Here is a 25012-nt window from a genome sequence, read left to right on the forward strand (position 1 = left end):
TCTGTTTTTTGTCTTAATATTTGTATATTCCTACTTTTACCATTTTCATTCCATTTATCAACTTCCCCATACATATTTTCATGGTATATCTACTTGTGATTTTTTTATAAGTTTTTCTTCATCCAGGAAATTCTCAGTTTTCTCTTCATTCTGGAAAGATATTTTCACTGGTTACTAGACTCTAGCAAGGAAGTTTCTTTTTTCTTTCAGTACATGAAAAAAAAATGTGTCATTTCTCTCTGCCCAGAATGCTTTCTGATAAAAAATAAATAAAACCCTATCATTTCAAGTATTATACCTTTGTAAATATAATGTTATTATTCTCACAATGCTTTCAAGTTTTGCATTTAGTTCTGTGTTATATTTCACCATAGAAATCTCTTTGACATTATCTTGTTTACAGACTTGGCTCTATAGATTTGTGCCATTTACAAAATTTATTTTAAAAACTTTACCCATTATTTTCTCCATTTTTTTAGCTCCATATATCTTTCCCACTGTAGCTGAGACTCAACATTAATTCTAGACTTATTCTCCCACAAGCCCCAGTGATTCTATCCCTTTTGCCTAACCCATTATTTCTTAGATGCTCATATTGAGTAATATTTAATATTCTGTTTTATTATTCAGTGATTGTTCTTTCTGTTTTCAATTTTTCTGTTGAGTGTACCCATGGAGTTTTTATTTTAGATATTGTAATTTTTAAAGTTGTAAAATTTTCTTTTGGTTTTACTTCACAGCCTCTGTTTGGTGAGGTTTCTCATTTGCCTCAAATATATTTGCAAGTGTTCATAGAAGCATTTTTTTTCATGGCCATACTGTTCTTGTTCATTGTTACAGTTCTTTCTTTTTTTTCCCACTCAGTTTGAGGTCTTTCCAGTCTTTTGGGTAATGATTTTTGATTGAAGCCTACATATTTTTTTATATATTTTTTGACTCGGGATCTTGTTAAGATTTCTGGTTCAACTGGTTTTCTCTGACACTGCTCCATTAGAGCAAAGGGGAACTGCATTTTTGTTACTTCCAAGTAAATTTTGGAAGTCAGGATTTCCTAGCCTCTCTACTGACTTCCATTTCTCTGTTGGCACCATATTGGAAGTGGTTTTGTTATGTCCATTGTTTAAAAATCCTGACTCACCACTGGGGATTGGGTGTGTGAGGGTCCCTTGTCTATGTAGGGTCAGTAAGTCTGGCTCATTATCAGCTGGGGAGAATGCAAATCGAAATGCAGCTCCCTATGCTTTACTGATACCAGCTTGGCACAAGTGTTGGGAAATATCATTCTAGGCTAAAGAGTTTAGAAGTCTAAGCTACCCAGTTGAGCTTTGCTGGCCTGGGAGAGGGATCGAGGTGGTACCACTATTTTTTCCCCTGTTGTTTTTTGACTTAAGGTGAAGAGTTGTTAAATAAAATAAATAAAAACAAAATAAATAAAAATAAAAGCAGCCTTGATATTGTGAAGACAAACTCCCAATCAGATTTCTCCATTCCTGACAGGATGGCATCAAAAGGAAATATACAGAGAGATAAAATAGAAGGAGCTCAATTTAAGCCTAATGCCTCTATATTAACCCCAGCTTGATATATTTATTTTTTTAAATATAGCTATGTACATATGACCAGATAAGATGATGTTTGCTAGATATGATTTTTGCTAGAACTTTTTTAGCATATGCCTGTTGATGTCTCCACATTGTCATCTCCTTCATCTCCAAGTCTTGGATTATATGACAATAAAAAAAAAGAATTCCATAATTAACTTCTGCATTGTTCCTTAGCTAGCTTGCCTTCGCTGTCTTCCATTTTGTCTCCTTAAGTTGGTTATGTGTACTATATTCAGGTATTTTTGATATATTAAAGTAATATATATAAAATGTATATATGTTCTATCTTTCCTTTTACTACCTTTTGCTTATTCTGTATTTTCATAATTTTCCAAAATAGTTCAGAACTGTGGCTTAGATTTACAATTCATTCCTAAGGGAATATATGCCTTGATTAGTGATGTAATCTGAAATAGTCTTTATGTCATCAGTAACAAATAATTACCTAAGAATGTATTAACATTCAGTTGTTTTTCAGAAGTCTGATGGAACTGTCAGTTCATTGAGACATCACTGATGTCTCTCTGTCAGCCTTAGGAAGCAGGAAGTATAATCAGAAGAATTGCATTCACATATTTGGGCAATAATTCACATGCTATATAATCAAAATAGAGTAATAACAATTATAAAACAACTGTGGGAAAAGCTCAAAATTATTGCGCTACTAAGATTAAATTTCATTTTTCCTTCTTTATCTTGAAAAATAAACTTGGAAACTTGAAAAAATTGGTTAACTACTTGTAGAAAACTAAAGCTAGATCCTTATATATCACCCTGCACCAGAATCAACTCCAAATGGATCAAAGACCTCGAAGTCAAAGCAGACACTCTGAAAACATTACAGGATGGAATAGGAGAAACCCTAGGTCTCCTTGGCTCAGGCCAAAATTTTCTTAATAGAGACCCGGAAACACAACAAATCAAAGAAAGGTTGGATAAATGGGATTGCATGAAGTTGCAGAGCTTCTGCATGGCAAAGGACATAGCTAGCAAGATCAATAGAAAGCCCACAGATTGGGAGAAGATCTTCACTAGCCATACAACAGACAAGGGTCTCATATCTAAAATATACTTGGAACTCAAAAAATTAAATCCCCCAACAACAAATCCTCAAAGCAGCCTTGATATTGGGAAGACAACTCCCAATCAGATTTCTCCATTCCTGACAGGATGGCATCAAAAGGAAATATAAAAGAGAGATAAAATAGAAGGAGCTCAATTTAAGCCTACAGCCTCTATATTAACTCCAGCTTGATACATTTATTTTTAAACTATAGCTATGTATATGACCAGATAAGATGATGTTAAGCAAAATGAACCCCAAGATAGGGACACAAGTGGTTTTTTCTTGCTTGCTATTGTTCCTAAGGTATTTATAATGTACCAAGTGATTTTTTTTTGTTTCTGTGTATGTTCTCCCCCACGGTATAACTGTTTTCACTGTATTTGATGTCCATTCCCTGCATCTTATATATACACTTCTCTAGCTTGGGGAGGAGAAGGGAAAAAAGAAAATGCTTAAGTAGGGATACAGGTTGATTCATTGTAACAATGAGATGTACAAGACACCATGTTGAAAAAGGAGGAGCGGGGAGAGGGGTGAAGGGGGCAAGTGTAGTTGTGGAGGTGGGAGGGAAGGGAGGGTAGGGGAAAAACAAAGGAGGAGGAAAAATGCATTATAGGAAATGTACTCATTATCTTGCTCATGTAACTGTAACCCCTCTGTACAGTATTTTTACAATAAAAAAGGTATTTAAAAATTAAAAAAGTCACTACTGGAGGTGTAAACATTTGAATAGTCTCTTATTGCTGTAAGAAGAGTATATTCTAGGAAAACTAACATAACTCTGTTCTTGACCTCTTGTTTTTCACAACTGAGTTAAATCAAGAAAATAGCTGTGAAATTTTAGCTAATTATTTTAGAACAAATTCAAGACAGGCATTGTTGTGGATGCCTTTCATGCCAGCACTTGGCAGTCAGAGGTAGGGGTATTATGCATTCAAGGCCAGTCTTGGCTCTAAAGCAATACCCTATTTCAAATATGATACAAATCATAAACATATCATTATTATAAGTATCTAATTTGGCTGTTTCCTATATAGGCTGTACCTATATTTTATATTTAATGTGTTGCCAAAGTTGAATGAGCTCTAAAGTCCAGCTTTCAAAAAATACTATGCTTAGTGTTTATGTTTTAGTATTAATTATAGTTTTAGTTTGGCATACATTTTTGACGAAGATCTAGGCTCTATAAAGTTTTTATACAGGGTTGTGTTTATAGTCCTAGGTAAAATGGAACTCTGTGTATCTTAGGGTGATCACAAACTTACAAACTTTCTTCTTCAGTCTCTTGAGTGCTAAAATTATAGTCATTCACCACTATGTCTATAGGTATTTTGATATCATTTTCTAAATGTGCTGTGATGTACAATAAAGGGGCTGGGAAGGTGGCTCAGTGGTAGAGCGCTTGCCTTGCATGCCTGAGGCCCTGGGTTCGATTCCTCAGCACCACATAAGCAAAAAGAAAAAAAAAGCTGGAAGTAGCACTGTGGCTCAAGTGGTAGAGCACTAGCCTTGAGCTGAAGAGCTGAGGGGCAGCGCCCAGGCCCAGAGTTCAGGCCCCACGACTGGACTCCCCCCAAAAAAGAAATGTACAGTAAATAACTCCCATAGATGAGATCTTTTTTGAGGTTGTAATAAGTACTATGATTGCTTCCTATTGTTTGGAAGCTACAGTGATTTTTTTGCTTGCTTATTTTCATTAATATTAATCAGCAACCCCCCACTTTGTATATATAAGAAGGGATGAAAATTTCCCAGATGCTCAATGATATCTAAAAAGGAGAGTATAAAATATAGATTTCAGAGAAACAAACCATTTTTTCACCTATCAATATTTAAAAGATGTATATATGAAAAATTTTAATCAGGTGAATGACCCACTTTGCCTTTTAATTTGTGTTATTACTCTTACTAACCTGGTATGTTAAGAATCACCTGGGCCACTTGTTTAAAAGGAGGGTTTCCAAAAGTTATTAATGTGTTTTCTAGAAGTAAGATTTAGGCCTGGTATTGAGCCAACAGATGGAGAAAATAGTATGTTAAGAAACACAAAATATGGAACAATAAGTTACTTGATAATATCAAACTCTCACCAGAAAGTAAAAACAGAACTAGAAGAACAACTATCTCTTATGATTCTTTCTTCACCAAAATCAGGGATTTTGATCTATGTCTCACCTTATGGAATAAAGCACATTTCCATTTTTGAAAATTCTTAGCAGTTTGTTGTCCGTAGTGACTTCATGAAAGTTGGCACCCTTTTCGTTGGCAAAGAACAAGTCAGGTTTCCAAATGGAGTCCAACATGGATGGGTCAAGATCTAAAGAGTCATCAGGGTATTCGCTGTATGCCAGTCGAGGGTCATTCCATTTCTGACGAAGAAAAATATTCACTCTGTAATCCTGAGGAGGAGAGACGAAGGAAGGGAAGGGAGGAAGGGGGAGGAAGGCGAGGGACAGAGGTGGAAGGGGGAGGAGGAAGAGGAGGAAGAAGAGAAGGAGGAATAAGAAGAGAGAGAGAGAGAGATTCTGCTTTAGGAAATTTAGAAAACTCCACAGTACCAATGAATTGCCAGTTGATTATCTCATCAGTGATTGGAACACATGTACAACTCTGAGGGAACATGCAGATAGGACCAGGCTGCACCGGTGTGGAAAGTAGGGGTGTATGGAAATCTCAGTAGCAGTGTTTCATTTCTACTGTGAATCTAAAACTACTTAAAAAATAAAGTCGTTTAGCTGAGTGCCTGGTTTATACCTGGTTCATACCTTGCTGTTTGGGAAAGCACAATTGTTGCGATCTTTGCTCAAGGCCAGACATGGCAGAAAAAGTTTTGGGAAACTCATTCTCAACAAAGATCTGGGCATGGCAGCGTGGGCTTTTGGTCCTGATTGCTGGAAAGCATCCGTGTCATTATTAAGTGTGAAATAGTCATTAACAATAGATTTTCCTTTGCAAGTAATTGGAGAGGAGAGAACCTTCAGGACAATGATCACAATGTATAACCAACTGTGAAAAGACTCCCAAATTCTTCCTGTTTGAAGAAGTATTAGTCAGAGATCCTGGCTTATTTTAAATGACCAGAAAATATATTGCCTAAGAAAAGAGAAGGATGTTCAGACACCCTAGGAAGCGTCTTAATGGTTGAGTTTTATGGAATTTTCTTATTCTAAAACATTGTATCTGTATGGGTTCCATGCATCAGAAAGCACACATAGTAGTAATTTCTCTCAACACCATAATATTCCCCGTGTTGCCTGGTACAGCAGATGGTACATCTGCTGTAGGAACCTACCACAGGGATGGTGGTGGTCCGAGACAACTGATGTTGAAATAATGGCCCAGTGCGAAAGTCTCAGTCACTAAACCAATAGAGAAGAAAGCCATTCTCAAAGAGCTCCTTGGAGACTTAGAAAGGTTACTTCAAATTTTCTCCTGTCTTCTTCATTACACATGTGTTTATTATCTTTGAAAAGTCTAGAGTTAGTTTGTAAATTACTACAATTTTTAAAGGAGCATAAAGAGAGGGGGTGGTATTGCTTGGAAGCCAGACATGGTGGTACATGCCTATGAACACTAAGATAGGAGGATGTTGAGGTATGGTGAGTTTGAGGTCAACTTGGGCTATGAATTGAGTTCATGATCTGAATCATGAGACTCAGTTTCAAAAGGCCAAGGGCTGGAGTTACACCAAGTGGTGAAGTCCTTGCCTAGCATCTCCCTCCATCCCACACAGAAAGAAGTAGTGGCTGGAATGTAAAGTATATATTTTTGCAATGAAACACTACTCTTTCCATCTCATTTGGCAAATTTTATGTGAATTGGAAACTAAAAATTAAAGATAGGAGTCAGGAGCAGTGGCCTGTATCTCAGATGTGGAGATTGGCAAGATTAAGCTTCAAGGCCAGCTTGGGGAAAAAAAAAATCAATGAGTATTCAAGTTACCAAAGAAGCTTGGCACTATGGTGCATGCTTGTCATCGCAGGTATGCAAGAAGCATAGGTAGGAGGAATATTAGGCGAAACAAAATAAAAAAGCAAAGTAGTGCTGGCAAACATGGCTCAAATGGTACGAGACTTGGCGAATATGAGAGCCTGGATTCAAACTCCAGGACTACTCCATCCAAAAACTAAAATCAAGAAAATTTAAACAGAGAGTGTTAAAGCTGAAACAAAGAACCCTCCAATAAAATAATTTCTGGAGAGATAGTCTTGTACATCAATAAGATAATTTTTAGGGAGAAGATACATAAATACTCTTATAGGATTTAGAGATTTATTTCAAGTAATAATGTTTATTCCATTTGGGGATACCTGGCTTTATATGTAGATATTCTAGAAGCTCATTGTAATATTTTTTTCTAGCAAATTGGTTTCTTTCATAATGTACAGCATAGCAGTGATTAACAAGACCTCATTCAGACCCTTCTCCTCTCAACTCCTCTGTGTCTGCAAATTGTGTGCCTAATGACTGGTCTTCTTACAATTGGCCTAGCTAATCAGGTGCAAGACATTCTCTTTTATATCATGTAACACCAAAAGAGCTGTAGATGGTGGTGCTGTAGATGGTGGGGGATGGGAAGAGATGGCTCAACTTCCTGTATCCTGTTTTTGTCCACTTTCATCAGTTCTTAAACTCCTCTTCATCTCACAGTCTAACAAATAGGCAGACCATGTTTACATGTTCTGGTTTAGACAACATAATCTGGCACTACTACTTTCCTGTATGATCTGAACTTTGCAATACAACTCCATTCAACACGATGTAAAACAAACACACTTGTCTGATTTTATAGTAGCTAGAAGTTATTCACACAATTCACATGTTAAAATGGGCACACTGTAAGATTTATTAATTTGCAATATGCATACTAACAATATGGCAACAATAATCTGCTTATTTTTTGTTTTGAGACTTCTGTTAAGCAGCCATATTCCCCTTTCCTTTTTATGATGTCTGGCATCATAAAAAGATGGAGGGTTTGGGAAACTGAAGTATAGTTTGATCTTCAGACATCATGATCTCCAGCAGCTTAACACATGCTCTTCAAATCATCATTCCAAAACATGTCTTTCCAATTTCTGGGAAAAAGTATTTTTGAACAAAGCCGAAAGATAATTTGTACTTTAAAGGATATATAATGACATCTGAATCCTATAACTAGTATGCTTTGTTGAATGTCTTATAAAAACTTTTATAGATTATATATAAATATAAAATTATATTATTATTTATATATATTATTAAATATAAATATATATTATATATTATTATATATAAATATAAAATTGTGGCATACTAGTGATACTTAATACATAAATAATATTATGTAATAATTACCACATTGCCACCTCACAGGGAAATCCTGTGCCAATAAGCTGTTAACTTTCCCCACACCCATAATGGCTAGCCATAGTAAATCTGCTTCCAGTCTCCATAGTTCTGCCCACTTTGGATATTTCATACAATATGACATCTTTTGTGTCTGAGACCTTTTGCTTACTGCACTGTTGTATGAAATGTGTAAAGTACCATTAAGAGCATAAAAATTGTCTAATTTATAAAAAACTTGAAGCTTCTTAGTGGAAGAATTTCATTATCAATGTGATATAGCTTCAAGAATATAAGTATTTACAGAATTGAATATTATATATTCAAACATATACATTGTTATATATACATAACTATCACAATGTATAAATACATATGTGTATATATGTATCTTTATGTATCTATCCCATCTATCTAACTAATCAATATATAAGCCATAATAAACTTCACTTAACATAAAAGACAAAACAGTAACTTCTATTAATATGAATAATACTAATTTGCATGCATTAAATTAGATGCTTTCTTTGGACTTGAAGAAAAATATTAATATTATTTATATGATCAGTTTTAAAATATAAACTGCTGCTTCTGAGAAAAATTAAATGTCTAGAATTTATTCTTATTTATTCTTTGTTACAACACAATAAAATCAGAATTAAAAGGTGAATGTGATAAGTACTAGACACTTTGCTTCTTAGGTAACACCATTCATTTTATTATTTCTATATTTGCAGACATTTGAGGATATGAAAGCCTATTTAAAAGTATTTTTTCTGAGAACCGGTGGCTCATGCCTGTAAACCTAGCTATTCAGGAGGCTGAGATCTGAGGATCATGGTTCAAAGCAGGAAAGTCCATGAGACTCTTATCTCCAATAAACCACTAGAAAACTGGAAGTGGCATTGTATCTCAAACGGTAGAGCATTAGGCTTGAGCTGAAGAGCTGAGGGATAGTGCCCAAGCCCAGAGTTCAAGCCCCACAACTGACAAAAAAAGTATTTTAGTGTAGGATGTTATCAAAATAAACATATATATGTAATACGATGAAGGAAACCTAGGTATTTAATTAAGAGAAATAAACTGTTTTATACAAAGCCTTGAATACAAATGTATACAATGGAATTATCCATAAACGAAGTCAGAGAAGCCAGACTTAATCCCTATGTTGACTCTTTTAGGGTCAAATCTTCACAGTTGTCACCTTAAAGCCACTGATCTATTCTTCATCTTTTTGCCATTTTTGCCAAAATGTAATATAAGCTGCATCATATAATAGTTAACCTTATAAATCTGACATAATTATCAGTTTATTCCTCTTAACTACTGAGTAATATTCCCTAGTATGGATATACCATAATGCTTATTCATCCATTGATGGACTGTGGATGCTTTTACAATATTTGATGAGTATGAATAGTCCTATTGTATATATTAGTGTTCAGGTTTTTCAATAAAGCACAAGATTTTATTTCTCTTAAGTAAATATGTATTGTTGCTAAGTCATATTAGATATATATATGCATATACATTTAGATAAAAATGCTAAACTACTTGCTATTAGAGTGGCTATAATTTTCACTGTCTCTGACAATTTGAGAGTTAGAGATCTCATATTAAAAATTTAAGCTATACTAATATGTGTGACATAATGTTAATTCATTTGGGCAAGGCCTGATCATGTTCATTAGCCTTTTGTACTTAGTGACATTTTTATATATCTTTAAATGAAGGGTTAAAACCATTTGTTCATTTAAATGCATTCTTTAACCCATCATGTAAAATTCCTAATATATATTTTTGGATACATATACCTTGATATTACCCTGTCAGATTAGGATATCAGAAAATAATTTTTGCAAAAATTTGTCTTTTCGTTTTACTAAAGTCTTTCTTCACTGATGCATTTCTCAAAATTTTTAGTTATAATAAGGTTCACTTTACCTTTCACCTATTATTTAGTTTATGATTTTGGTGTTATATCTAAACACTCTTTGCTTTACTTCACAAATATTTTCTCCATTTTTTTGGTTTCTTCTAGGATTTTTTTTCTGTTTTAAATATAGGGTCTTGTTATGTAGTCCACATTGGCCTCAAATTTCTAAACCTCCTGTTCCTCCCTACTGCTGGAATTATAGGTGTGTGTCATAACTTGCAGACAATTCTAAAAAGTTTAAAATGTCTAGGTTGTATATATAAAATAACCAATTGTTCTAATATTACTTGTTGAAAAGTCTAGTATATTATTTTAGTAAATAAGTGTCCTTATGGATTCTAAGAACATATTAGAAACTGTATAAAGTAATATATTTGCTCAGCTCTGAATTTTATTCGGCTTTCAATAAAGTAAAATTTTACTTCTCTTAACTATGCCAGATGGTTAGCTTCAATTAGAAATTATTTACCATGATTATTATTAAAGTAGCAATTTTAGAACAACCTTCTTTCCCAAAGAGGGGAAAAGCATAAGTATGACAAAGTACCACCTATTTCAACAACTTTTAGAAGAATTCAGAATAAATAATACTTAAGATATTTTTAAACACATGTTCTTTGTTAGAAATTTGACAGGTTAAAATTGAATCAGTTCAATATTTGCATGCATATTGGCTGGGGACTAACCTAATTCATTTGGTGTTAGGAGAATGTGTTCTTGTTAATAAGCTATTTTGAGACATATGATTGGAGGAGTAAGAGTACTACAGCTAGCTTCAAGTATTGAATTGTTCTGAATAAGTGTCAGACGGTATTCCTTAATAACTATGGCACTAAAAGGTGTCAAGGGCAAACAGTTTAACGCTAGTCAGTAATAAGAAATATCAGAAAGGAAAGAAGATTGCAAATAATATTGCATTCTGAATAAAAAAAGCCAACTGGGATAATACAGAATAAGACTGTTCTAAACTCATGGAGAAATTTGAAAAGCAAATCTTCTTTGTTTCTGATGTTTGCTTTTGATTCTTTGCTTTGAAAGATGCAAATCTGAAAGATGTAAATTCAGACTTGCAATACACATAATTTATAAATTTGTGATGTCTCACGATTATAGTAAATAAATGACAACTCTTCAAGCTTTGCTTTTGGCATTTGTCACCTTTCGCAGAAAGACATAAATGACTTGAAATGAATTGCAGACTCCGTCATTCATTTTCTTGAAACACCCTGGTTCTCAAAAACCCAGTCTTTGTCCCAAGGAATGGCATGCATAAAAAATCAGAAGGCATAACAGAAATGTAGAATGGGCAGGAGATAGGATGGGGACAGAAGGTAAAACAGATTATGTAGGATATTATAAATCGCAGGAATATACATTTTTCTCCAGGATGAAATATCTGAGAGGAAATGAGAGAGCAGAACAAGTACAGAGTCTTAGGTGAATGTTTGACAGATCCCCGTAGCTCTGGGGTAAAGGGGAGAGTGGCAACCAAGGAGGAGCTGAGTTCGATCCTGCAGCTGTTACCATTATGATAGAAAGGTGATGTACAAAGCAGTGACAAAGAGACTGAGAAACATTAGGGAGATAGAATTATTGCAACGTTGTGACTCATTAGTTATTGATAGAGGAGAAGAGTGAACAATCCTTAAGGTTCCTGGATGATTCAGAAAGACTATAAATTTGAAGAAGGAGATTGAATATGGTGATCTTTAGGAATCTGTGTAATTTGAGGGAGATTACCAGTTCATTTTATTGAGAAGCATACTTACTGAATAAAGGATGGTGTCACTGTAATTCACTTTTTATTCACATTTCAGCATACACATATACTGTTTAAAACACTATATTCCATAGTAATTTAGGTTTGTTCTTATCAGCATTTCACCTGGAGACACTAGATCTATAGCTATTGACTTAAAGTTTACCACCAGAAAACCAAGAGAGATGGTAGGCTTATACACAGAGGATGCATTTATCTAAAAAAGTGCCTTTGAACTCAGAGAAGGGCCAGCATTGAGGAACTAGAAAGACTACAAATAAATTGAGGGAAAAGTGGTCAGAGAGTTATAAACTGAAGGCTACTGGATCAAAGAGGCTAAAACAAAAGAGGTTTCCAGAAGAACATGATCAACAATGATAAATACCATAAAGAGGTTGACAGAGGTGAAGCTTAGACAGAGTATTGTGGTTATCAAATCCTTAGGAAGAACAACTTAATGAAGTGATTGGCCAAAAAGATTGTTGGGCTCCTGGTTTCAGCAGTTTGGATCCACAGTTAGCTGGATCTATTGTTAATGGGCCTGTACGAAAGCAGAAACATCATGGTAGACAGGTATGGTAAACAGAGACTGCTAATCTCATGGCAGCCAGGAAACATAAAGAGAGAGAGAGAGAGACAGACAGACAGACAGTCAGAGACAGAGACAGAGAAAGAGAGGAAGAGTGGACAGAGGGGCCTGAGACTGGGACATGATAAAAGCATGCCTCCTATAACCCATTTCATCCAACCTGTCCCCATCTTTCTAATAGTTCATTCATATATGAACTGATCAGTGCATTAACCCACCATTGAGGTTGATGCATCAATCCTCAGCATCAGCACCAGCACACTGGTTGGGGCCTAAGCCTTCAATATATGATTTTGGGATCCTTTTATATCCAAAGCACAACAGCAAGGAATTGGAGAATCAGATCATGTGCAGCCATTTGAAGTACTGGTGCTATGAAAGGAAGGAGAGAAATACGAAAACAGCCAGATACAGTTCCATGGACACGTTTCCCAGGGACTGTTTCAATTTTAACAGATCAGTTAGCAAATTGAAATGTTGAAAGTGGTGGACACACAAAGAAAGGAGAGGAATATATTGAGTGTGAACCTTGATTCAATAGGGCTTTAAGATTTAATCTAGAAAAAATTGGGAACTAATCTTATGTAAAAGGAGGACAATGTATCTGAGGTTGTTAACAAGAATGTTGCTGTGTATGTAGGTCAGGTTTTAGATTTGATTACAAGAAGCTAAAGGGGTACTTGAGTACAGGTTTTATTTATTTTTCTATGAAGAGAGAAACCGGTTTTGTGGTCCATGGGAAACACAGGCATTCAACCCCTACTTGATTTGTCCTATCTACCTATACTGAAGAGATGAGAGAAGCAAATATTAAAGTTAAGAGCCTAAATGTCCTTTTTTTGTTTCACAGATCAGGTATACTTATGTGGGATAGTGGTAGAGCAACTGTGCTCATTTTGGGTTTGTGCTTCTTCTTTAAACATGTAAATGGTAAATATCCACTTTCAGTCATGGGTTTCATGCTGGTTGAAAGAATAAATGTAAGTTGTTTAGTTATTATTTTATTTTTAGCTCAGTGGTTTCTTGGTGACGAGATTGAAACATGCAGTATGTTTCTGGAATCAACTGCTGCAGTAGCAACCTTCCTGATTTCCAATCTTCCTGGCTCAGGAATGAGGAGGAACTTTGCTGAAACCCTGAATCTGTGGTGCCATCATTGCTCTCTAGTTTTCCATGATTCTTAGGGACAATACCTGTCTGTGGGGTGGCTGACAGGCTTTCTGTTATAATCACTAAGTGTATATGGAAGCAGTATTGGCCGCCATAGTTAGTTTGGAGGGGAAAATTGCGGGGAAATTTGGAGAGGTTCATTTGGCCTGTTTGTGTTTGAAAGCCACGAATGTTTGAATCCAGTAAACAACAGGAAATTGATAGTGCATAGAAATAGTGACTATATTAAATTTTTATCTGTTTGTCTGAAATTAATTACATGATTTTTGGCAAACTGAATATTGAAGTTCATAGCAAATAACAATGTCATAAGTATGAGGGAGTCAAGAGCTAAAAGGTGGTCTTTCAGCAGTGGGAAAACTCTCTCTCTCTCTTTCTCTCTCTCTCTCTCTCTCTCTCACACACACACACACACACACACATCCTACACAGAAATTTAGAATCTTATATTATTGCCTGGTAAAAGTACCATTTAGCATTTTTCATTATTTTGTTTCTTATGGGTAGATGATATGTCATCTTTTTAAAAAAATGCCACCAAAGGAAGCTCTTCACAAATTTTTATGGTGATGATAGTGACCAAAGTGAGCAATGAAATTTAGCACTAATTAATTCCAGGGCAAAATAAACATGATTACTGTAAATGACTCAAGTTTTAATGGTATCCAGACCAAGTAAATCATGGTGATCTCTGACAGAAGGTGGTTAATAGCAGAGTCTGGAGGTTTGGAATACAAGAGCAGCTCATTAAGGATTTTTGGTTTTTAGTCCGTCATGGGGTTTGAACTCTGGGCCTGGGCACTCTTCCTCAGCTCTTCAGCTCAAGGAGAGAGCCCTCTACCACTTGAGCCACAGTGCCACTTCCAGTTTTCTATTGGATTATTGGACATAAGAGTCTCACGGACTTTTCTGCCTGGGCTTGCTTTGAGACATAATCCTCAGATCTCAGCCTCCTGAGTAGTTAAGATTACAGGCTTGAACGCCCAGCTAGGAAAATCTTATGAATAATCAGAATTACACTGGAGAAAACAAAAAGAAAGACTTTACCATCTCTAAGAAAGATTTTACTACTGGTGGGTTGATATTCCAATTATGAGAAAAGCTTTCAAATGAAACTTAGAAGTATCATACAGTTAAGATTTCATTGTATATGCAATGTATTTAAAAAGTGTAAGCGAAGGGGTGGATTGAAGAAGGATGGGATTGTTGAGGAGGAGTACACATCTCCCTTGTACAACTAACTAAAGCTAAGAACAAAAAAAAGGTCTTAGACGTATTGTGCAAAGAACTTGCCTTCCAGGGACTCATCAAGGATGGAAAATTTACCTTTATATGAATTTATCCAGAGAAAAGAGAAGCTCCTCTATTATTTTTCCCCCACCCCATCCCTTTTTCCCCTTTCTTATCTCTCTGTCCTTCAATGTCTCCCCATTCTTTCTCTCTTTCTCCTTCTTATAATAAATTATGCATTTAGAGAAACTTCTTCTGGCTAAGCCAAAATATTAATGCCATATGCAAGATGTCTATTTTACAGATTTGTTGCTGTTGGGTATGAACTACATTCAAATTACATTAACAACAACTTTATCAAACAGTGAAAGATAAGACTTTGGTAATGTTTATAAAAGTGAAATGTAGACATAAATATCATCATCAAAGCAGGAAGGAAAGAAATCTGTCTCTCATGTTAAAATGAAAAATAAATCTGAACTAATAGATGGGCACGATTTCAGGCACATGTGTGAAGTTTGAAAAGAAATCACATTGAAAGACAATAAAAGGAAGAATATATTTGATCTCTAGACCATATTTATCGATAACGTTTCAAATAGGTAGAGTATATGGGAGCATATACTTTCTCCTATTGTTCAGTCAGTGCTTCTGTCCCACCATGTAACAGCATTACTATTACATTTATTTCCTAGTACAAACATAGATATTTTAGCATTGGCCAAACATGTACACAAGTGTCCTAAACATATGAACTTCAGAGCATGCAAGCTCAAGACGGACATCATTCCCAAGGGAGCAAAGAAAGAAAAGATTCTTGATGGGTAAAAAAAATCTTGTTCTTTTATGTATAATTCAGAAATACTGAGGATATATAAATGATTATACAGTATGGCTGAAGTGTTAAAATTTCATGGGGAGGGTAATTAAGGAAGAAGATGAACAAAAAGGCTCCTTGGGGTGGCATGATGAAAAAAGGGCTTGAAAAACACCGCCTTAGGGAATGCCAAAGCCAAAGAGAGATGCAAGCACAAATTCATTTCTTTTCATGTGTGCTGTCAACTTTTGATTCATCATCTTAATCTTAAAGAGCACAGATGAGGAATAGCAATTATCTTCAGAGCTAGTTACAATACGGTAAGGAGTAAAAGAGACTTAGAATTAGTATTTTTAGCCTTTTTAGTAGCTGCTTCTTGGGATGTGAATATAAAGTATATGTGATGTTGTAGCTCCAGGAATGATCATTGAAAGACTCAGTGAGCAAAAGCTGCAAGATGACCTGTAGTGTATAAGCAGTAACTGCATAAGGACATTAACTGAAAACATGGTAGATTCGGGACAGAACACAAGCGATGTAATTCCTCAGAAAGGCTCACAGTCCATCCAAACAAACACCATGCAATGGGTACTTGAAAGGCGGTGGAATCAAGGTTAGAGGGTACAGAAATGAAGAGGAATTGGTGAGAGTACAGTCGTAAAATTCAATATCCCACAAAATTAAAAAGAAATGGAAGAAAAGAGTAGCATTGGGAAGAATGGGGAATGATGAAAGAGTGACTTTGATCAAGATCAATTGTATTGAAATCAATTGAAAAAATTACTATGGGATGAAGAAACAGCAAAAGAATAACATAAAGCAAACAACACAACTTCCATTAAAGAAAGGAGTTAAGATTTCAAAGATGTCATTTGCCTGTCTTTTTAACTATCTGAGCAGAGGGAGAAAGCAGGAGAGAGAGAGAGAGACAGACAGACAGAGAGAAACAGAGACAGAGACACAGAGAGACAGACACAGAGACACACAGAGACAGAGAGAGAAAGAGAGACAGACAGAGATACAGACAGAGAGAGCGAGATAGAGAGAAGAACAGACAGAGAAACAGACAGAGTGATCAATGAATTAAGTAAGGGGTAAGTAAGTACAGAGAAATGCCTTACTATTCAAAAGTCTAGGAACAGAAAAGTCCCAGAGACTGGAGGACTTAGTGGAAAAGCAAGCCCTTCCAACTCTCTTTCCTACATTAGGAGGAAAACAGTTCATTAACCGCTAGAGAATACAGTGACTGGGTATCACAGATGAAGAGGGTCCAGACATTGTTAGGGAATATAACTTATGGCAACTTATCTATTTGTTATGTTATACTCATAAAACCCTTAATACTATAATTTGGGCAGGTTTATGTGTCTTATGCTTTAGCTTATCTCTAAAGTATTGCAAAATGCCAAGAAACTACTAAAGGAGAAGTTTCTTAAATATGGTACTGATTATAGTCATGGGCTATAGTAATTGCTAATACATCTGTTTCTTCATGTTCTCTATGGAAAAGTTTATGTTAACATGCATCCGTAATGATGAGATGGAGAGAACAATGATTATCCTTTTGTTTTAAAATCAAACTTCCAAGTATTCAATTCAGTTGTGTATATTTGTGTGTCTATGTGTAAGAGAGAGAGACACACAGACACAGAGACAGAGACACAGAGACACAGAGAGATAGTGGCTGATTTATTGTCCAGAAATAATTTTCCATTTTCTATTGGTGTCCTAAGGAACAAAGACTGCTTAATTTAACTCTTTGGCCTGCATCTGCTATATTTGACAGAGTCCATGTGATGCAGCCTGAGGTCCTTGTCAGATTGACTTATTGGAGCCTGTCTGATTCAAAGGCAGTGGGATTGTTTTGCAGATAAACTGGGAGCCCCATATAGCAACTGAGAAGTGCCACCAAAATGGTCTCGAAAACTTCAGTGTTAATTTTATCATGTTTCTGTCAGATCAGCATGGCAGGTGAAGAGCTATTTGCAACTTAAATCGCTTGCCACATTACTTAATAATAATTGACATGCTAAGTCCATAAAAAAGTAACAAATTATGACTACTGTCAATCATTTTAGAGAATCCAATTTACAATCTTGCTTCTTATTTTATCTTTTGAGGTTGAAATGACATTGTGAAGTGTAATCTTTCAAGAAATCAGATTATCTGAGAGGAAAAAAAGCTGATTATAAATACCTTGAAGATGAAGTTGCTATGACCTGTCATAACAAGCACCTGTCATTTCTATATCGTATTAAGTAGTCAATATAAGTGTTTAACTGGTCTTGTAGCAAAGAATTCTATTTACAGTATTCTTTTAAAGATATCCATGTACAGGTAATACTTACTTTCCATTATAAATGAACTTGAAGGTTCATTTATTTATGTTTATTATCATATTTAACTCTAACATCTTCATTTTTCCCTCAACACAAATATTTCAAATGTCTATATACAATGAATTACTTTTAAACATAGTTATCCCAAAGAAACTCCACAAATATAGATTGTCCAGTAAAAGAGCAGAGCTACAGAGGTATATATTTGAGAAAGCCTAGTCTCTATATCTATTTTTCTTTCTTTGGTAATTAGCATCTGAATTGCAAATCTGTTTTTCACCACTGTTTGTTTAACAGCAAAGCAACACTAGTGTTCTTTGTTATATTCTCTGCAGGAAATTTTACCTTTGGGAAGGGGATCTTCCAACAGTTTCCTTTTGAAACATAGTGTTTATAAGCATGAGCTGGTGAATAAATACTGTAAGCAGAGCTTTGTTCATATTCCTGATGGGGTCACTAAGGTGAGCATCATCCATACCCTCTTTGGTTCAGCAACAATCTCACAAATAAACCATTTCAGACTAGTGCTTCTAAATGATTGTTCAGAGCACATTCACACTGTCAGTCAATGGCTACTCATGTGTGAGATTGAAAAATCTTCCATACCAAAGCTATGGCTATATTTCATTTGGTTTTACTACTCTAAGGGAAATAAGGCAGAGAGGGAAAGGTATTAACAGATATTCTGTTAATATTAAAAGGCTTGCAGGATACATTGAGGTTATTCCCAAAAGACGAAGAGTAAATTAATGAATCATAAATATGAGATAGACACTGAATATTATTGTGGCAATCATAAAAATTACCATTACAGAAGTTTAAGTGGATACCAAGATCTAAGGACTCACTCTGGGAAAAAGGATAGAAAAAAAGGACTTTCTTTATGCACATTTCCTCCAACTGTCATGAACAAAAGTTCTTTCAAAACATACTCAATTCCTGTAATAACTGTATCTTTACATTTTGATTTTTAAAATAATTCTTGGATCACTATAATATAATATAATATCACTATTATATAAATATAAACATGAATTTTTCTGTAAAGAACTATGCAACTATCTAGCAACACAGCTTTAATGAACAAATGCTTTTTTAAGAAAATATTACCATAAGAACTTATGTGAACTTTATGCACAAATGTCCATCCTTATGTCAATAAGAAACAATTAGAAAATAGAATTTAAAACATGCACACACAAACACAAACACACATTTTCAAACTCAATGCAAGAAGGCTTAGAAGCAATGACATCTCTGCAGCAGTGAATTGAACTATCCAAGATGGGTCTAGAATATCTTAGAGGTAACTAGAGCACAAAGAAATGCTCAATAAATGAACTGGTGGGAATATACCAAAGAGATGTTGCTGTGAACTGAACAAATGCTCACTGGCCAAAAGTGGAAGAATTTAAACAACAAAATAATTAATGTATTATTAACCAAGTCATTCTACTTGTAGGCAGAGTCTTGCTCCCTGTTTTATGTAAAGATCAGAAAATAATATGTAATTATTTTCAGTTCGATTGTTCTATAGTAATGAAAACATTAAAAATGAGTGTTCAACAAAAATAGAATGGATAAATATATTAATAAATTACCATTTCAATGAAAATTAATAAAATTATGTACATATAAACATGGACTATCACAAAATACATAAACTTAAAGCAAACCAAAACTATACATAAATAAAGTTTATGCTTTCATGAATATGGAATAAAGCTCATAGCATTATCTGAAGTGGTTTTTTTGATGTAGGAAAGCCATACATTGGTACTGGAGCAAACAGTTTACAATTTACTTGTCATATACAAAGTTATAAGCTGGCGGTAGGTACATCAGTGCTGCATAAATGATCTATTCATGTTTGCATGCCTAAGATTTTGATAAAATACTTTAAAATGTATTAAAAGGTTAAAGATTTCAGTAGCTTGGGTGTGCAGGTGTTATCAATTTTTTATTGATTTAGACTTTCTTGCATAATCTAATTATTCAATAATTGAAAATCATATCTACATGGATTTACCCATTGCAACAACAAAAATAAACTAACATTATCCCACATTTAGGAGTATAAAAAGATATATAGAAAAATACCAGGATGGACATAGTTAACTGTGTTGCTAATCTCTTGGGTATTTTATTAACAAACATTAATACAAAAATAATTAAAAATGATAAAAATGAATAAAAACCATGAAAGCTGTTCATGATTAAGAAGAATGATAGATGCTAATAGAATTTCAGAGGGGGAGTACTTGAAGATAAGACATGTAGGAAAGATTGGGAAAGCTGAAATATAGTAGGGTCTTGGTAATATGCTTGCATACTTGGAAAATATTTTGTAGAATATATCCTGTAAAGGAAGTCTTCTACTATTAAATTCATCTGGTGCAGGTTTATTGTAGTGTGTGATTTTTGGTTGGGAGACTAATGAATTTCCTTATAATGCGAAGAAACCTTTAAGAACCTGAGTCTCAGGAGCCCCCTGTTTTGTTATTTTTCCCTAGTCTACAAAGATGGGTACAGCCCACCAACCACTCCAAATCTTGCTGCTGAAATTATTTGGTGAGCACTATTTTGCAAAATAGAAATTTAGAGAAATGATGTTCCAGGATTTTAAGATTAGATAGAATGAGCACAAATGATTAAAATGGAAAGCTGGTCAGATATGGAAATACAATTTGGGAATCTAAGTAGAAAAAAGCTAGCAGTGATTCTGTCTTTGTATAATTTGGGCTGAGTATGTACAAATGTGGTATATAAAGCAGAACCAGCTATTCAGCCAGTATCCTGAATATGCCAAGGGCTAAACAGGGTTGGTTTAAGTTTAAAAAATGAAATCCTCCTGGATATCAGTGATGCCCACCTATCAAGCTACTCAGGAGGCTGAGATATGAGGATTGTCGTTGAAAGCTAGAACAGGCAAAAAAGTACATGCAACTGTTATCTCTAATTAACCACCAAAAAGCCAGAATTGAAGCTGTGATTCAAGTGATAGCGCCCTAGCCTTGAACAAAAAAACAAACAAACAAACAAAAACAACCTCAGGTACAGTGTCAAAGCCCTTATTTCAAGCCACAAGTCTAGTACACACACACACACACACACACACACACACACACACACACCACCACTAAATTTCACCAGAATGGCACTGTAATTATATAAATCATAGTCATTTTCTATGTGTATTCTCGTATACATGTTTCCATTGAGTCCTACTGTATTTAAGGAAATTCTCTACAATGTACACAGAATATGAGTTCAGATCTTCCCCATGAATACTTCTATTATAATTATTTGGAGCTGAATAGAATCACAGAGCTCTTGCTACATGAATAAATGTTGCATGCACAAGGGAAATGGCATTTTGAAGTAAATGATAACAGGAAGTCTATCTTTCCTTGTTGATATTCATATTCTTTCCTACATACACAAGTCTACACCTCCCCAAACACATAGCTATAGTTATTTGCATATTAAGTTAATTTTCCTTAGGAAATTCATTATCAAGTGATTCTAAAATATGCAAAAATGCTTATAATTATATCATAATTGTTTAGGAAACTATGAACTCTTTAAGTATTTTATATCCTATTTCAGTAAAAACCCACTTGGGAAATTAATGCAAATTACTTGTGCTAAATTTGGGAATATAGTGTAATTCTAGGTAATTTAAGAACTATGATGCATAGTTATCCAAAAAAGTTAGCTGTAGGGAAGTGGAGCTGTGGCTCAAGTGGTAGAGCACTCGCCTTGAGCTGAAGAATTCAGAGACAGTGTCCAGGCCCAGAGTTCAAGCTCCACAATCAACCAAAAAAAAAATTAACTGTAGGACAATTTCACAGATATTCACTACTTCAACTATGTATTTCTTCCTTTTATTTAGCTAAGTTCTGCAGTAGAAGCGACAGAACAAAACAAGAGTATAAAATTTGAACTGTGATGATAACTTCTATGATAATTTTGCTTTTAATGTATTGATTTTCAGTGATCTTATTATACAGCAATATTTAATAAGGGCATGCTTTATAGTATTTGCAAATTTGTATGTGGATTTGTATAAGATTTTGTGTTCAGACAACTATGATAGTCAACTTGAAAAAAATTATACAATGGGACACTCAAAATAATGGTGAAAATTCGTGTATATCACAATATGGATGGTTATGCATATATCTGGCTAGTAGAGAACTGTAGAAATGAATAACTAGCGAAATGGTAAAATTTCAGTTGAATTTGATTCATCATAATCGATTGTTTAATTATAGAATGAAAGGAACCCACTACTGCTTACACAGGTATCTTCTAATACACTTTTTCTAAACATTGTTAACTACATCTGATTGCAGTTATTTTTTCCCGTTGATATAATCTTTTGAACAGTCTCATTGTGGTTCAGTGGAAGTGTGCATAACATTAACAGGAAATTTCCTACTAATGCGATTCAGAGTGAATCCCGTGGAACCTTGTTACACAGGAAATTTCCAACTAATGTGATTCGGAGTGAATTACGCGGAACCTCGTTACAGTGTGCTTACCATGGTAGCCTCTGCGATGGAGCCGAAGCTGTTTATGAAGATGTTGCATGTGACGTTAACTGGAGGACCTGCGAGAGATGAAAACATCAGGGCTACGCATCTCAAATATTTCCAAATGAAGTTACAAGGCTCATTTATTCATTTTTTAAACTAAATGTCTAAAACCCGTGCACAGCAACTGAGCAGGAGGTTCTGGGATCAATAAATTACTGAGCACTTCTTTTTGTCAAGTTCTGGGCTGCTTGCTCCATTAATATCATTTATTTCATAATAACTCTGCCAGTGGGAAATGTTCTATCATTTGCACTCTGGGATGTCAGAGTGCAGAGAGGACATGGAAGGTTGCAGGAAGAAGCAGGGTCATGTCTGTTTCTAAGAACTGTGCTTTTCCCTAATCTTCACAGAACAGTCAAAGCATTGGATCATCTCCGAGATTCATTTGGGATCTATATAAATAACTACAGTGTCAGATTGTGTACCATGGGCTAAAATGGCTCTGATTTAAACTCTAGGTGGTCAGATAAGGCCATCCACATAAACTGATTTATAAGCTTGTGTTTTTTATCTGAACATATTTTTTACAAGAACAACTTTATTTACTTTTTTTTTGCCAATAGTGGGGCTTGAACTCGGTGCTTGAGTGCCTGAGCTCTTCTGCTTAAGTTTAATGCTTCACTACTTTCTGCCACAGCTCCACTTCCAGTTTTGCCTTTCCTACCGGGGCAGGCTTTCAACTGTGAGCCTCAGTTCTCAGCCTCTTGAGTAGCTAGGATTACAGTGTCTGGCTCAAATTTACTTTTCGTAAGGATGGCTACAAAAGAGTATAGTAGCCCCTTGCCCTCGCTTTCCCTTCCACCTTTCTTCTTTTTTTTTTTAAAGATAAAATCATTTTTAATAAATTGAAGAGGTTATTTGGGTATTTCTATCACTTTCTCTAAATGACGTGTTTTCTCATTTCAAATGTGTCTGTTTATGAATATGTTCAGATGTCCACCAAGAAGACAAGCGTCTTTTCTTCATATATTAGTCTTTTCTTCATATATTATCCCTTTCATTTACCCCGTAAATCTATTTTCTCTTCATCCATTACCAAAATATTGTTAAAGCCTCCATATTATTAGGGCAGTGTTTACTTCCTATATATTGCAACAATGTACATAAGCCAAAAATTATAACAGGATTGCATTTCCTTTTCTGCAGAGCATTTTCCTGAGATTGATCACTCTTTTGTGTGCATTACAACTTTCTCTTTGCATGTCATTGATTTATTCACAAGTTTCTGAAAATGTCTAAATTATGTTTCAATGTATTCAGACCCATCAGACCTTCTGTTAATTTTATTTTCTTTAGGAGTTACTATCCAGAATATTTTCTCTAGAATAAAGCAGTCATCTAAATTTGATACCCATCCCTTCCTATCACAATGGAATGACTACCATCACTTTATTTCATGGGATCCTATTTCCCAGTCCCCATTCTTACATCTTTGTTGGTTTATTTCTTCATTTTAATTGAATGTATCTTTCATTAACTTTCTGAAGAATAATGAGGGTGTGCAGCTTTGAGAGTTTTATTGTCCACAAATGTACTTCTCATTTTTTCACGCTTAATGCATACTTCAATTTAGTAGAATTTTTTAGGTTGGAAGTTGTTTAATCTTCGGATTGTTTCTACATCTTCTGTTATTGTCAATTTTCTATTATAGCCATCAAAAAGTTCAAAGCCATTCTTATTCCTGATCTTCATAAATAGCCTATTTTTTCTTTTTAATGATAAATGGAATGTTCAATTTTTAAAATTATTTCATTAGTTAGCATGATTTAAGATATTATTTGATGTTTTGATTTACATCTATGTGATTATTACTAGTACAAAATTTTCATCTTTAGTTTGGTTCTGGGGATTGACACCAGGACATTACATATACTACTCAAGCACTCTACTATTCCCAGTCTTTGTTTTTCATTACATATTCTCTAGATGGTAATTTGTTTTACCAAAAGGTAAAGGATACAAAAAAGGAAATACATATATATATATATATATATATATATATAGTAAAATAAACAGGAAGATTCATGATTCTGAGTCAGTCCTCTGTTGTATATTGAAAGCAGCTCAGGATGCATCATCTAGAAATGCCTGACTGTCACATTCAAGTTTAGTTGTATGGAATACAACCAGGGCATCTGCTCTTTTATAATTATTTGCTTGTTTTGTGGTGTTGGGCCTTGTGTACACCAGACAAATATTCCATTGTGCCTTATACCTCCAGTCCAGCATCAAGGTTTTGAAAAGTTCCCTAGGTGAGTAGAATATGTAAGAGTATTTGGAAACTTCTGGCCTAAAGAATCCCACACTAGGAAACATTTATAGCCAACATCAGGCAGGGCCAAAACTTAACTGAAATTTTCTTTTTTTTTTGGTGGGGGGTCCGGTCGTGGGGCCTGAACTCTGGGCCTGGGCACTGTCACTCAGCTCTTCAGCTTAAGGCTAGCGCTCTACCACTTGAGCCACAGCGCCACTTCCGGCTTTTTTTCGTTTTGCTTATGTGGTGCTGAGGAATCGAACCCAGGGCCTCGAGCATGCAAGGCAAGTAAGTGCTCTACCACTGAGCCACCTTCCCA

General features: G+C 34.9%; 1 protein-coding gene across 2 annotated transcripts in view; it reads right to left on the reverse strand.

Moving 5' to 3' along the window:
- The window catches only part of Glra3 (glycine receptor, alpha 3), a 120934-nt gene that overhangs the window by 51655 nt on the left and 44267 nt on the right, over window positions 1-25012 (reverse strand). For both annotated transcript variants that reach the window (XM_013024965.1, XM_013024967.1), the window contains exons 3-4: window positions 22386-22453; window positions 4846-5069 (exon numbers count right to left, since the gene is read on the reverse strand). In XM_013024965.1, the coding sequence (XP_012880419.1) occupies window positions 4846-5069; window positions 22386-22453 (292 nt within the window). The remainder of the gene's footprint in view (window positions 1-4845; window positions 5070-22385; window positions 22454-25012) is intronic.

Source organism: Dipodomys ordii, unplaced genomic scaffold, assembly GCF_000151885.1.
Source record: "Dipodomys ordii isolate 6190 unplaced genomic scaffold, Dord_2.0 Scaffold4, whole genome shotgun sequence".
NCBI classification, from domain to species: Eukaryota; Metazoa; Chordata; class Mammalia; order Rodentia; family Heteromyidae; genus Dipodomys; species Dipodomys ordii.